Here is a 13,373-nt window from a genome sequence, read left to right as displayed (position 1 = left end):
GTTTGGGTAGGGGAAATTGACGAATCGGCTATGCTGGTAAGCTGATTCTGTCGAGAGGTCGATGCCGACGCACATCTTCTGATACGCAAATTTGGTTCACACAACAAACGTCGGTCTGTATTTGTAAAAAATTCGACATCGGCACTAGGAGGCTCCCTTGGCATTTCATTGTCAGGTGGCTAGTTATGCAAACCAGCCTCATGCAGTGCCGAGGCATCATGACGGGATACATCATTTTTTTGTTTTGTTTTATGAGCTTGAGCCTCGCACATAGAGAGCTCGCTCACTTCTCCAATGGAATTGAAAGTAGGATAGAGGTATCACTCTGATACCAAATGTAAACATAAAAAGAATTTCTACATCATTATGAAATTCATAAATAGAATTTAACGGAAGCGTGAACGAACGCTTACCTCCAACCATGACTATCAAATTCCAATTACAGAGGATTGTCTCATCTATTCAGAAGCTCCTCGATGGAGAGGTCACAAACTACATCTGCTAGACCAGATCCGTCGTTCGTCTATTTTCCATGAAAAGATGGAGTTGTTACAACTGCCCATTATGACTATATCTAAGGGAATAATGGGTCAGACCTAAAAAGAGGGAAATGGCTAACAATAAGTTCCAAATATCAAATCACTATTACTACATCTAAGGAAATAATGGGCCGGACCTAGAAAGAGGAAAATCGCTAACAATAAGTTCCAAATATCAAATGACCAACAATTATAGTACACTTTTAGTCTTCTTATTCACATGAAAGTGCTTCATGTTAGAAGTCGTGAAAGTTTTATTACAGCCAGTAAAATATCTGCTTGATTTAAGATTATCTTTTCTTGGGGTTGTTTGGTTGAAAGGGTTAAGCATAAAAAAAAGGGGAAAAATAACATAATCCTTAAAATGAAATGATTTCATGTTTTATGCTTAATATTAATGCTATAATGGCATTGATATCTTTTAATACCATTTTTTCTTTTCCTCCTCTATCGTAGGGTTCCTATCTTTCATGTCATTTGCCTTCTCCATGTTAATTTTTTTACAGTCCACAGGTTCACTCGTCCTAACATTGCATTCTAGACGAAGACTGATTTCTTTTAATTTTGTCCTGCACAATTCCAGCTTGATCATCTTATTTATTAACTGCGCTCTTTGTGCCTGGTTAGAGGCTGCTTCTGTTACTATTCCACTCCTTTAATACCTACCAACCAACAGAATTTCCCGCGTCTTGTAGCTTTGTGGAACCCACTGAAAGAGCCCAAAGAGAGGAGAGTAGGAAATTTGATTTTAAGACCAGCCTTTCCGATTTGTAGCAGATGAGCAATCCTGTGGGCCCGTTTGGTCGAGCAGGAACAAGAAACTGCTGGATCAGCCTGAGTAAACTCGCGTTGCGGCTCACGTGCCATCTTCTTGACACTTGTGTCGTGGATACTGGTTTTTGGTTCTCTTCCCCGGAGCAAAGAAATCCCCTGTAAAACGCCATTTTGCCTTTGTTCCCAGACAAGCTCCTTCTCTCTCTTCCCCACGCCTCACAGAAGCAGCAAATCGCAGTCTTTCATGCCTGTTGAGGTCAGGTTATTCTCTCGACTCTCAATATCCACCCCTTGTGGCGTATGCCAACTGTTGTTTCTCTCCTTTTGTTTGGTTTTTTTTCTGTGCAGGTGAAAGTCCACTAAGTAACTGTTTCTTCAATCAAATAATTTATATGTCGTTTAAAGTTTCACTCTGTTTGAGTTTCTTAACGCGGGAAGCCGGGCGAACTCGCCTCGTTTCCTTATGATGCCCGATCACTTGTGACAAAACTTTGTCTGCTTTTCGATTTTTCGCAAACTCCTGGAAATGTTGTTCCGGACTCAGTATATACGCCATTCATGCGGGCTGGTAGTTATCTAATAGTTATGTGAGCTTTGCATGCGAATATTTTGGTTTCATCAAATGCTCACCTCGCTCTGGTAAGTGAAACTTTCACTGATTGATGGTGTTCCGCTTAATTTTTAAGAAAATTGCATTTTTTGAGTTTTGTTTTGGTTTTCAGCCTGTTTAAGAAACAAATTTATCGCTATGTTTAGGGTCTGAAAGTGTACTTTGTATTTCATTTGGGACTTCGAACAAAAGTTTTTTATGCTGTGCAATAAAAGTAGAAATTTTAGATTAATATAAAGAGGCTGAAACCATCACTCCCTAAAATGAGAACATCTAAACAAATACACTTTCTTTAAAATTGGAGTACAAACTTTCACACGCTTCTGATTTTTTCTCTGGTTTTTTAAGTTGCATTGTACATTCAGTTCTTCTGTTTTCCCATGTGTCTCAAAGGGGCTCTTATTGTGGCCTTATTATCCCGGATGTTTATCTTTGGGTACATGGGGGAGTAACAATGAGGCTTTGTCTGAAGGGTGGATTTTGCACGAAGTACACCATTTTGGCTGAGATAGATTTTTATAAATGATTAGAATGAAATCAATAAAAATTTCTGGGTGATGATGTCTCCAAGTTAATGATGTAGCAACTAGTGACTTGGGCCTTTGACTCAATAGTCAAATGGGGGCTTTGAACTTGGAGGTCTTGAGTTCAAGTCTCACCAGGGGATAAGGGGATTGTGTACGTGTGTAATCAACATTCATAAGAAAAATGTAATTAGCAAAATTGTATCATAGATATTATACATACATATGTAGCACTCGTGCGCATTAGAAAGTGAACATTACACTAAACTAGCTCGTTACGATGATATGAATTCTTTAGTTAAGCTGAATTTGAACAGGTTGATTTATCACCAAGATTATACACCTGATAATTGTTATTTTTGCTTTGGCCTTTAAATTTTTTTTGTTAGGGTGGTCACTGTTTTTTAAATGATTTCATGATTCTTTTGGCAGCGGAGTACTTTTCAAGTTTCTAATGATGGGATTCAGTAGGAAAAGATAACGGCTATAATGGATTCAAAGCCATCAGTCCAAGGAGATGGGCCTGGAACCAGGCCTGTGCGGACAAGTGATAGGCTCCGGCGTCGCCCAACCATCTTTGGCCGTCCATATCTTTATTATCCAACTATCCGGAAAAAGCCAAAATCTAAAAAACGTACTGCAGCCTCTCAAATTGCCAAAATGTTGCGTCCTGGACGCCTCCCTGTTAGAGCAAAGGCTTCAGAGGTATGCCCTTGTTAATCTTCCTCATTGTTTGTTATTGATATGGTTGCTTTCTTTTTGGTGCTAATTATTTTCTATTTGTGGAAAGCTTTGAAATGTTTGTGATATTGTACTGGATTTTTGTACTATCATTTTTATGGGGTAATTGTATGTATGCTTAGTTTAAACCATCACAATGTGGCACATGTAAAGTTGTTAATTGAAGACCGAGATTCATCTCAAGCAAAATCTTATACATAAACTGAAGAAAAATGAACATGAGGAAATGACTGCTAGAAAACTAAAATTATGTTAAAGTTCTAACTTCTGCTAATGCCATGTTCAAATTTTGTTCATCTTGGTGTTAAAAAGGAGAAACATTCATACTCAAATTTGGAAGAAGCACATACACTGTTCTATGATTTCCTAGTAACTAGAGGTGAACTTGAACTTGAAAGGTGAAAACCTTCAACATATGTAAGAAGTTACTAGAGTTTTTTTTTTTTTTTTGTTGAGAAAGAGCACAATTTTATAAAGCCCTAAGGCAAGCAACAAAACAATACGTCAAGAGGGGAATCCCTAATAATGAGAGATTGAAGGGAGACCCCTCTTTAGCAAGAGAGCCAGCTAAGCTATTAGCTGATCTAGGAACAAGATACCGTTTACAAATCAAAGGACAAGACAGGTCCTGGATCTCATAAAACAGTGCCAATGCCACCAAGGAGGAGCTTTCTTGCTTTCAAACCAGCTAATCACACTCTTTGAATCCTTCAACATCGAGTCAACCCTGAAATTTATCATGAAATATTTTAAGGCCTTGTCTAAGCGCATATAGCTCATCTAAAGTATAATCCGGAGTACCAAGAGGACCCGGAAAAAAAGGCCAGAATCATGCCTGAATAGTTCCTGAAAATGCCACGAATAGCTGAGGGCCCAAGGTTCCCCAAGGAGGAGGCATCAAAGCTAAGCTTGATGATAGACAGTTTCAGGGGCAATCATTTGACCAACTTGGGAGGGTTAACTGAGTGTAGCATGGCCACCTGAGCCCAGCTACTCCTCAACATATTGCAAGAAATCTCACTAAACAATTCCAACCACTTTAGCCAAGAAACAATCTTGGAAATAACCTTTTTTGCCAAATATCTCTTGGGAGATGACACTTGCTGGAAATGCCTAAGGTTCATCTCATTCCAGATATGCCAAGGAATAAAGTCAGGCTTGGAGCATTACTTTCCCAAGCATAGGCAGGTGGGTCCCAATGCAAATGGAAATAATATCTGAAATGGAAGCCAGAAGGCAAAAAGGCATATCGAACAAATTAAAGAAGTTGTTCCAGATGCACCTTGAGTATCTGTAGTGCAAAAGCAAATGATCAATGGACTCCTCAATCTCACTTAGAAGGCATAAGGTGCTTGAAATATAGGAACCACAGCGAATCAGATTATCACGAGTGAGTATCTTCCATGCATGGCACTCCATAAGAAGAATTGAGATTTTGGAGGCCCCAATGGAGACCAGGCAGCAGCTGCTGGACGTTGGGAAGGTGTACTGGAAACAGGCAAGTCGTAAGAAGAGGAGACACAGAACACACCGTCTGAATCAGGGCACCAAATGATTTTATCAGGATGAGAGTCTTTGATATAATGCTGTCCAGCTTGTGAATAAGATACCTGATTTCCAATGCTTCAACATCATTCAAGTCACACCAGAAATGCTGCCTCCAATCAACCTTCTTAAAAGATCTCTTCACAACCTTCTTAAAAGATCTCTTCACAAGGAATTCTCTGACTTTTGCATTCTGATATCTGTCATGGCAGAATAGTTTAGGATATTTGGGGTTAAGAGGAGAGTCTAAAAGCCAGTGGTCAGACCAAAAATGTATGGTGGAGCAGGAACCAGCATGGAGATGAACATTTGAGGAGAATAAGGTGAGGTCTTATAATTGTATTTGGAAAGGGGAGAGAAGCGATCCATACTGCTGCACTAGAGGAGTTAATTTGCAAGAGAGTTCTATACAAGAATCACATGTGAAGACGTTTTTTGATGAATCTGGCATTTAACATTTTTACTAGAAGCACTACATATATATTTGTCTGGAAGTGTTTTAAGAATTATTTAGTGCTTGTGATTTAGAAGTACCATTAAGTTCTCTTCAAGGGAAAAAAAAAAGGACTTTTGCCTTATTCTTTTAAAGCTGTCTTACTAATTTGACTGTAGTTTACTTGGTAATAATTTGGCTCCAGTTGTATCCTGGCAGCATTTTTTTTGAGGACTGCTAATAATGTTTCCATTGTTCCAGGAAAGGAAGGAGTTTCCCACCCCTCTCTTGGTTGGGAACTCCTTTCACATTGCTTCTTCGTTGTACTATTGTCTTATATTTTCTTTCCTAGCATTATTCACCATTTCAAAAAAAAAAAAAATTCTCCCTAATTTCACTAGCTTGTTTGTGTAGCAGCTTCCTAGAACTTCAAATCTAGAGCTGTAAGGTTGAACTTTTATGCAAGTTGAAGCCATGCAATTTATTTAATCAGTCTGGTCAATATTGCAGAGCTACCTACATACTCCAAAGACATGGAAAGTACCTACTAACCTCTGTAATGCTACAAAAGAAGACCTACATAACATATTCTTCTCTACCTAACCTGTTATCCTTTTGTTAAATAAAAGGAGAAAAGGCAAGAATTTTTTTAAGTAAAGTGAGAAACTCCATTTGAGAAAGAATTGTAAAGATACAAGAGGAGGGCATCAAGCAGCCCTTAAAACAAAACAAACAACTCAGCCTGTATCTAAATGTTTTCTCACAACAACAAAAAAAAGGCAAGAAGATTGTTTTCGTTTTTGAAAAAATGCCTGCATAGATCAGTACCCTGAAAAAGTTTTAGAGTATTACAGGAGTAATTAGAAGGAACTAGGGGCTAATCAGTCAAATGTTTAAACCTTGGATAATTCAGATTGCTGAATGGAATGCTCTTGGTAATCTGGGGCCGGCAGGGACTGGCAGAGTCTTTCGAACTTGTGAGAGAGTCTCCATTGCCTCCTACTCAGATCCAATTGGAATCTCCAATCTCCACCACTATGGAGCTCCATAGGCTTCGGCAAGGATTGTTTATTTTCATGAGTTTGATGGGTGGTTAGATTTGGATTGAAGGGATTCAAGTGCGGTCATTAGCTGGTGCTCCTAGGTGACTGAGGCTCCTTGGAGGCACAGGCAAGCTTTTCCATGAAATCATGAATTTGTCTTCAGATTTTACGTATTTTTGGAGTAATTTTCCAAGATCAGCCAATCACGTGGCTGACTCATTAGCTTAGCAAGGAGTGTCCCTCTATTTTCTTGTTGTTAAGGGGACCTCCCTCTTAAATTTTTTTGTCTTGGCTTTTGGTGTCATAATAAAACTCTTCAAAAAATAAAAAAAAGAACAGAATTGTGACTGATTAGGGAATCTAATTTGATGAAATTTTAAACATTGTGATGATATAGGCAAATTAAGGTGTAAGATTGCCACTTGAGAACATATAACTACTTCTCTTAATGTCTATCTTCTGACAAACAAACATGTGGCGAAATTTCACTTTCTAATAATGGATTAATATCAGGATTTTTAGGCCTTTTTTGTTACATTACAAGGGTATGTTGGTATTTTTTGAACTTTCAGGGTATTGTTGGTAAGTTCCCTATGTTTGAGGAGTACATAGTTTTAATAAATGATAATGAGAGACTTGCAAACAGAAAATTTTGAACTGATGTAGATTTTGGTAGATGAATTGATGACTGCATGTTCATTGATTGGCTATCATTTCATTGGTGAAAATCTTTCAACATCTGTTTTGAAACTCTTATTCTGTAATATTTAGCTTATTTATTTAATTCTCTTTGCTTACTATTGTTTCCATTTGTTCTTTTTGCATCTAATATTCATAAACGTTGTCTTCTCAAAATAGTAAAAGTAAATAAATAAGTAAAAGCATTTTCAAAAAAAAGTAAAAGGAACAAACCATGGCTGGACCAGGTTGATTAGTCACAGTCTTTCTGGTTTAATGTCTTCTCAGTCTTACAACATTGGGCTGAAGGAAGGTTTAGTTATCTATATATGAAAAGAATATATTAGCTCCTTGTTATACATGTGATCTATTTGTGCAGTCAGTGGCAAGTCTTCGCCGCTCTACAAGGAAGAGGAAGATTTCTTTCAATCTGGAAGATTATGATACAGACACTCCAGGGACTGACGATGACCTAATGGTGAGATTTCCTTCTTTTTTTTCATAATGGAATGGTGACTGGATGTAATTTGGTTTGTTAAATAGTTTGAAGCTTAACTATTACCATATGGTGTTTGATTCAAATAAGCGTAGATTTTTTATTTTTTTGTTTCAGAGACCTAGATATCACCGTTCTGCGAAAGCCAAATTTGACAATAGTGCTAGTCAGGATGATTCATTTGTGACCCGTCCTAGGGGTAGAAAGATCTCTCAGAAGAACAAATCTCTTCCTCGACGTGTAGGACTTCGGCCAAGGCAATCAACTACTCTGGTAAGAGCACAATCATTTCAAGAATCTGATGACGACCAGGACACATCTGAGGAGCAAGTTGGTCAAGATGAAGAAGGAACTGGTAATGAGGTCGAAGATGGTGATGGTGGAGATGAGGGTGAAGCAGAGGCTGAAGGTGAGGATGAGGGAGAGGAACATGGGGATGATGAAGATGGTGAGGAGGAAGAACAGGAAGGAAGGAGGCGATATGACCTGCGTAATCGCTCAGAAGTCCGTAGATTTTATCCAGAGAAAGAGGGAAAGCAGATCCAACTATCTCCACACACGATACTACAGCAAGGAATGGGTGCAAAGGGTGGTAGAGATGTACGGAAGGGTAGCTCTCGTGTTCATAAGCGCCATCACTTGACAAGAGCCGATGATTCCGATGATTCACTTCTTGTGGATGAGTTTGATCAAGCTCCTAGTATTCCTTGGGGACGTGGTGGGAGTAGAACTGGGGCACCATGGCTTTTTGGTGAGTTGGACATACATGGAAGCACAGCATGGGGATTGAATGTTGCTGCATCTGGATGGGGTCACCAAGGTGATTCATTTGCTTCTCCTACTACTGGCGTTCAGACTGCTGGACCCAGTTCCAAGGGTGGGGCAGATATTCAACCTGTACAGGTAGATGAGAGTGTCAGTTTTGAGGACATTGGAGGACTTTCAGAATACATTGATGCCTTAAAGGAAATGGTGTTCTTCCCTTTACTTTACCCAGATTTCTTCACAAACTATCATATAACTCCTCCAAGGGGTGTGTTGCTCTGTGGCCCCCCTGGTACAGGAAAAACGCTCATTGCCAGAGCACTGGCCTGTGCTGCATCAAAAGCTGGTCAGAAGGTCAGTTTTTACATGTGCAAGGGAGCTGATGTGCTCAGCAAATGGGTTGGTGAAGCAGAAAGACAACTGAAACTTCTGTTTGAAGAAGCTCAAAGAAACCAACCATCCATTATTTTCTTTGATGAAATAGATGGCCTTGCTCCTGTTAGATCGAGCAAACAAGAACAGATTCACAATTCAATTGTATCGACTTTATTAGCTTTAATGGATGGTCTTGATTCCCGTGGACAAGTTGTACTAATTGGGGCAACTAATAGGATTGATGCCATAGATGGAGCCCTGCGGCGTCCAGGTCGTTTTGATCGTGAATTTGTTTTTGCTTTACCTGGTTGTGATGCACGTGCTGAAATATTAGATATTCATACACGGAAATGGAAGGAACCCCCCTCAGAGGAGCTAAAAATGGAACTTGCAGCCAGATGTGTTGGATATTGTGGGGCTGATCTAAAAGCCCTTTGCACAGAAGCTGCCATACGAGCTTTTCGTGAAAAATACCCTCAAGTGTACACTAGTGATGACAAGTTTGTTATAGATGTTGATTCAGTTAAGATTGAAAAGTATCACTTCCTTGAAGCTATGTCTACAATTACTCCTGCTGCTCATAGGGGTTCGTTAGTGCATTCAAGACCACTATCTTCAGTGGTTGCTCCATGTTTAGGGGCACACCTAAAGAAGATCATGGACCACATATCTGAAATTTTCACTTCCCTTGCAGCATCAGATTATGCCAAGTTGCAGATGTTTTCTTATGGTACTGTAGCTCCTCTTGTATATAGGCCTCAGCTATTGATATGTGGTGCTGAAGGCACTGGCTTGGTAATTGCCCTAAAACATTTTGTTCTGAGAAACTCATATTACTAATGGGAACCGCCATCTAAGATTTTACTTACCACTTTAGGATAACAGGATCATTTGGGACCTGCAGTTTTGCATGAACTGGAGAAATTTCCTGTGCATTCTCTTGGGCTTCCATCACTACTTTCTGATCCAAGTGCTAAAACTCCAGAGGAGGCATTGCTGCATATATTTGGTGAAGCTAAGAGAACCACTCCTTCAGTACTTTATTTACCTCAATTTCAGCTTTGGTGGGAAACTGTGAGTTGCACTTGGATTTTGTGTAGCAATTCATGTGTACGAGGTTAATTCAACAAATGATTATTAGTTTTTTGTGTACTTTGTTATAAAAACAGGCTCATGAGCAGCTCAAGGCAGTGCTTCTGATTCTTTTGGAGGAGCTGCCATCAGAGTTTCCCATACTACTTCTTGGAACATCCACGGTGCCATTTTCCGAACTAGAAGAAGAGGCCTCTTCAATATTTGCCCACCGTAATGTGTATGCTTTACCATTTTAATTTATATTTGTGTCACCTGGTTTTATTTAGCAGGAGTAGCTTGTTCTGTTTTTTTGGGTATGACACTTTTGTATGCCCTGATATCCCAAGTATTCTTATTGATATTCTTTTCATTTCCTGTTGCTTTGTGCTGCTAGTCAAGTATCCAGTGCATATCTCCAGTTCCCAAATCTTTTACTTCATAATATCATTAGCTTCTTGTGCTAAGATCCCATTGTATGAGGGAGGACTTGCTAAAACACTGGCAGCTCTTGCTAAGCAGTTCTCTGTCTGACATGTTCTGACAATGTTGCTTGTTCTCCTACTCATAAGTCTGTTTCAAGTGAAATAGTTGCCCTGAACAAAGGCTAAAATTTGGATTTTTCTCCCTTTTTTCCTTTCTTATCTGAATTCTCATGACTTTCACAAAAAAACATCTTAAGATTAATTTGGTAGGTCAGTTTTGCAAAAAAAAACCCACCCTTTGCAACCATGGGACTATCAATGAGACATTAACTGATTCTGTGAGGAATGATTCCATCTTAACTCTAAGGAACCAGAAGACCATTACTAAGTGATGTAAATTGGTGTTTCATGTTCATATGCCAATCCTTTTTTCTAGCCACTGATTTGAGCTCCCATCTTGGGATATCTTGCTAATTGATCTTGAGCACTGAGTCTCCATGTGGAACTCATTTTCATAGCCTGTGTGTTACTGGACACGACTAACTGATGTAGAACCTGCCTCCTGGTTGTTTTGTTCAATATAAAAGTACGATTTCTGGGGAAATGGCAGAAATTTGGCTGAACCTGCATGAGCATACAGAAGTTAGAAAGAACCAGAACTGTAGTTCTAGTGCCACATGTAAGGAACTAAAATGGAAGAAACAAGTTGAGAAAATCTAGATGTCCCTCGGCTTGCTATTGTACCACCCAGTTCTGTTTTTATTTGTTTCCAGTTGCACTGCCACTTCAAGCAAAGTGCTCTTATATGCCTCATTCTCAAGAGATTTTTCTCAAATATGTCCATCGTTTGAAGAGTTCACTTATTTCTTGACATAGTAATCATAGAAAAGTTTCTGGTCCAGAGTCCAAAAAATAAGAGTTTGTACATTGAAAAGCTTGGATCCATAGAACTTCTGGATTAACATAGATAATGAATAAATAGGAGTTTCCAATAGCTACTACAAAAGTAGTGAGTATTTTGGGAATTAAAAAATGTTTAGAGCTTGTAATTATTCCAGAAAAAAAAACAAATAACTTCTCAGCAAAACCACTCATTCCTCATAAACAGTTATTTGTATCTGTGACTTGAGCTACAGACTTGAGAGTTTATACGGTTTAATATTTTATATTATATCATATCCATCAGGTATCAAGTGGAGAAACCAATTAGCGAGTACAGGTCACTGTTTGTTGAGAGGTTGATTGAAGCTGTTTTTTCTGTTCCATCTGAAGGAACAACTGTTAAACCTAAAGCAAAACAAGCTCTTCCTGAACTTCCCAAGGCACCTAAGGCCACAAGTGGTCTAAAAGCATCAGAGTTGAAGGCCAAGGCAGAAGCTGAGCAGCACACTCTTCGCAGACTTAGGATGTGTCTTCGGGATGTTTGCAATCGGTTAGTCAGCCTTCTTGTGCAAAGTTGTGCTTAGCAGCCTTTTCTTTTAGTGGAAGCCAGAAGATCAGGAGCAGGAAGAAGTCTTCAATAACTCTGCAGTCCATTTTGATAAATAAACAGTGCATTAAGTGGCTCTCTGTTTACTTGCATCAGCATGGAGTTAGGAGGCAGAGTGGCACGAAATGGCACAAAGCCTCAAATCTTATCTGTCTTGGGGAAAGTTATTTTGTCGATCTAAAAAGGCTAGATCTAGTTACGCGAAAGACTAAGTTGTTTTTTTTTTTCTGCAGGATCCTGTATGATAAACGTTTCACTGTGTTTCACTATCCAGTTTCAGATGAAGATGTGCCTAATTATCATTCCATTGTCCAAAATCCCATGGACATGGCTACTGTGTTGCAGCAAGTAGATTCTGGACATTACCTTACCATTTCTGCTTTTCTGCAGGACATTGATCTCATTGTTGCCAATGCTAAGGTAACATTACTTTTCTTCTCTCCACCTCTTTCATTCTTTTTAATGTTAAAGCTGGATCAGAGAGGATCCATCCTCACAAGTGCTTCTCTTGTCCACAGGCTTATAATGGTGATGACTATAATGGTGCTAGGATTGTCAGTAGAGCTCATGAGCTTCAAGATGCTGTATGCTCCTCCATTTTCTGTTCTTGCCTGGCTGGTCATCATTTATTTCAGCATTCACTTTTTCTCATTCTTTGGAAGCTTCTCTCCTTTCCAGGTGCAGGGAATGCTTTCACAGATGGATCCAGCTGTAGTAACATTTTGTGAGAAGATTGCAGCACAAGGAGGACCTGACATGGGGGACTTGTGTCTCCCAGCAATCCCAGTTGTTCAACTGGCAACGGTTACTAGAGCAAGTGCCTGGCTTTGTAATGTGCAGCCAGAGGTGAATATGTCTCAAAGTTATGAAGCATTGAAACGACAAAAGAGGAACACTGAGACAGACCAAGCAGGTGATTAAGTTTCATCAGTCTTAACAATTTGCTTCACCTGTGAGAAAGAAATGATTGCCAAAGATGATTTATGGTTTTGGTTCCTTGTACTATAGGGATGAGTACTGCTTCAGTCAATCCAGAGGACAGACCACGACCAGCTGATTCAGAGCCAAAATCTACATCCCAGTCATCACCACACCATGACAGCAACACAAATGCTACAACAAAAGAGCCAGAAAGTGTTAATATTGATGATGAGTCAAACGAAACATCCCAGGGAATTGTAGATGACAGGTCACAAGAGGAGGTGGTGGGGGATGAAGAGATTGCTGCCGAGGTCAAATCTGTGAAGCAGCAGTTGCTAGAACGAACTGAAGGGTTTGGTGTGCCACAATTGGAGAGGCTGTACACAAGGATTATGCGAGGAGTTTTTGAAATAGAGAACGAAGGAGATTGGAAGTCATGGGTTTTGAAGTTTTTGTTAAAATTTATCGAGGAAATGGGATATTTGTAATCCCCTTTTCACCCTTTTTTTTCATTATGATTTCTTTCAACTGGTTGTCATCTAATTAAGTAGCTCCTATTATTCTTTTTCTTCATGCTCGAGTCTCTGAAAGTTAAAATTCCAGCTGCCAGCAGAAATTTACTTGTGCCGTGTTTGACAAATCTGCATCTAATCTGTAGTCTCTGCAGCGGCTATGATGCTCTTCTATGAAGTGCAGGAACACAAATCTTGAACCATAAAAATTGTCATCTAAACTCAATGGATCAGTCTCGTGAGGATTGAAGCAGATTATTTAAATCCTCCTTGATGGAAGTACTTTAATAGCCAAGTGAAGTTAATTGAACAACATGACACTTCCACATCAAGAACTCACTAGTAAAGTGTATGCTAAGAAGGACAAACATTCCAGTTGGTAACAGCAAAAAAGAGCAGAAACACTAAACTTGTCTGACAAGGATTCTTAAG

At 39.3% G+C, this 13,373-nt stretch overlaps 1 protein-coding gene across 1 annotated transcript; it reads left to right on the top strand.

Annotated features, from left to right (window-relative positions):
* Positions 1-1,473: 1,473 nt before the first annotated feature.
* LOC137945644 (ATPase family AAA domain-containing protein At1g05910-like) lies at positions 1,474-12,917 on the top strand. Its single transcript, XM_068791605.1, has 11 exons — positions 1,474-1,569; positions 2,880-3,152; positions 7,267-7,365; positions 7,501-9,318; positions 9,409-9,597; positions 9,693-9,835; positions 11,206-11,451; positions 11,742-11,928; positions 12,027-12,092; positions 12,187-12,421; positions 12,517-12,917. The coding sequence occupies exons 2-11, from the start codon at positions 2,937-2,939 to the stop codon at positions 12,915-12,917; spliced, it is 3,600 nt and encodes a 1,199-aa protein (XP_068647706.1). The 5' UTR covers positions 1,474-1,569; positions 2,880-2,936.
* Positions 12,918-13,373: the final 456 nt, after the last annotated feature.

The sequence above is a fragment of the Aristolochia californica genome, unplaced genomic scaffold (assembly GCF_029961685.1).
Source record: "Aristolochia californica isolate CCGP_79_NKW_82.1479 unplaced genomic scaffold, dmAriCali1.0.hap1 SCAF_1, whole genome shotgun sequence".
Taxonomy (NCBI): domain Eukaryota; kingdom Viridiplantae; phylum Streptophyta; class Magnoliopsida; order Piperales; family Aristolochiaceae; genus Aristolochia; species Aristolochia californica.
Note: the sequence above shows the minus strand (reverse complement) of the source record. Positions and strands in the feature narration are given on the sequence as shown.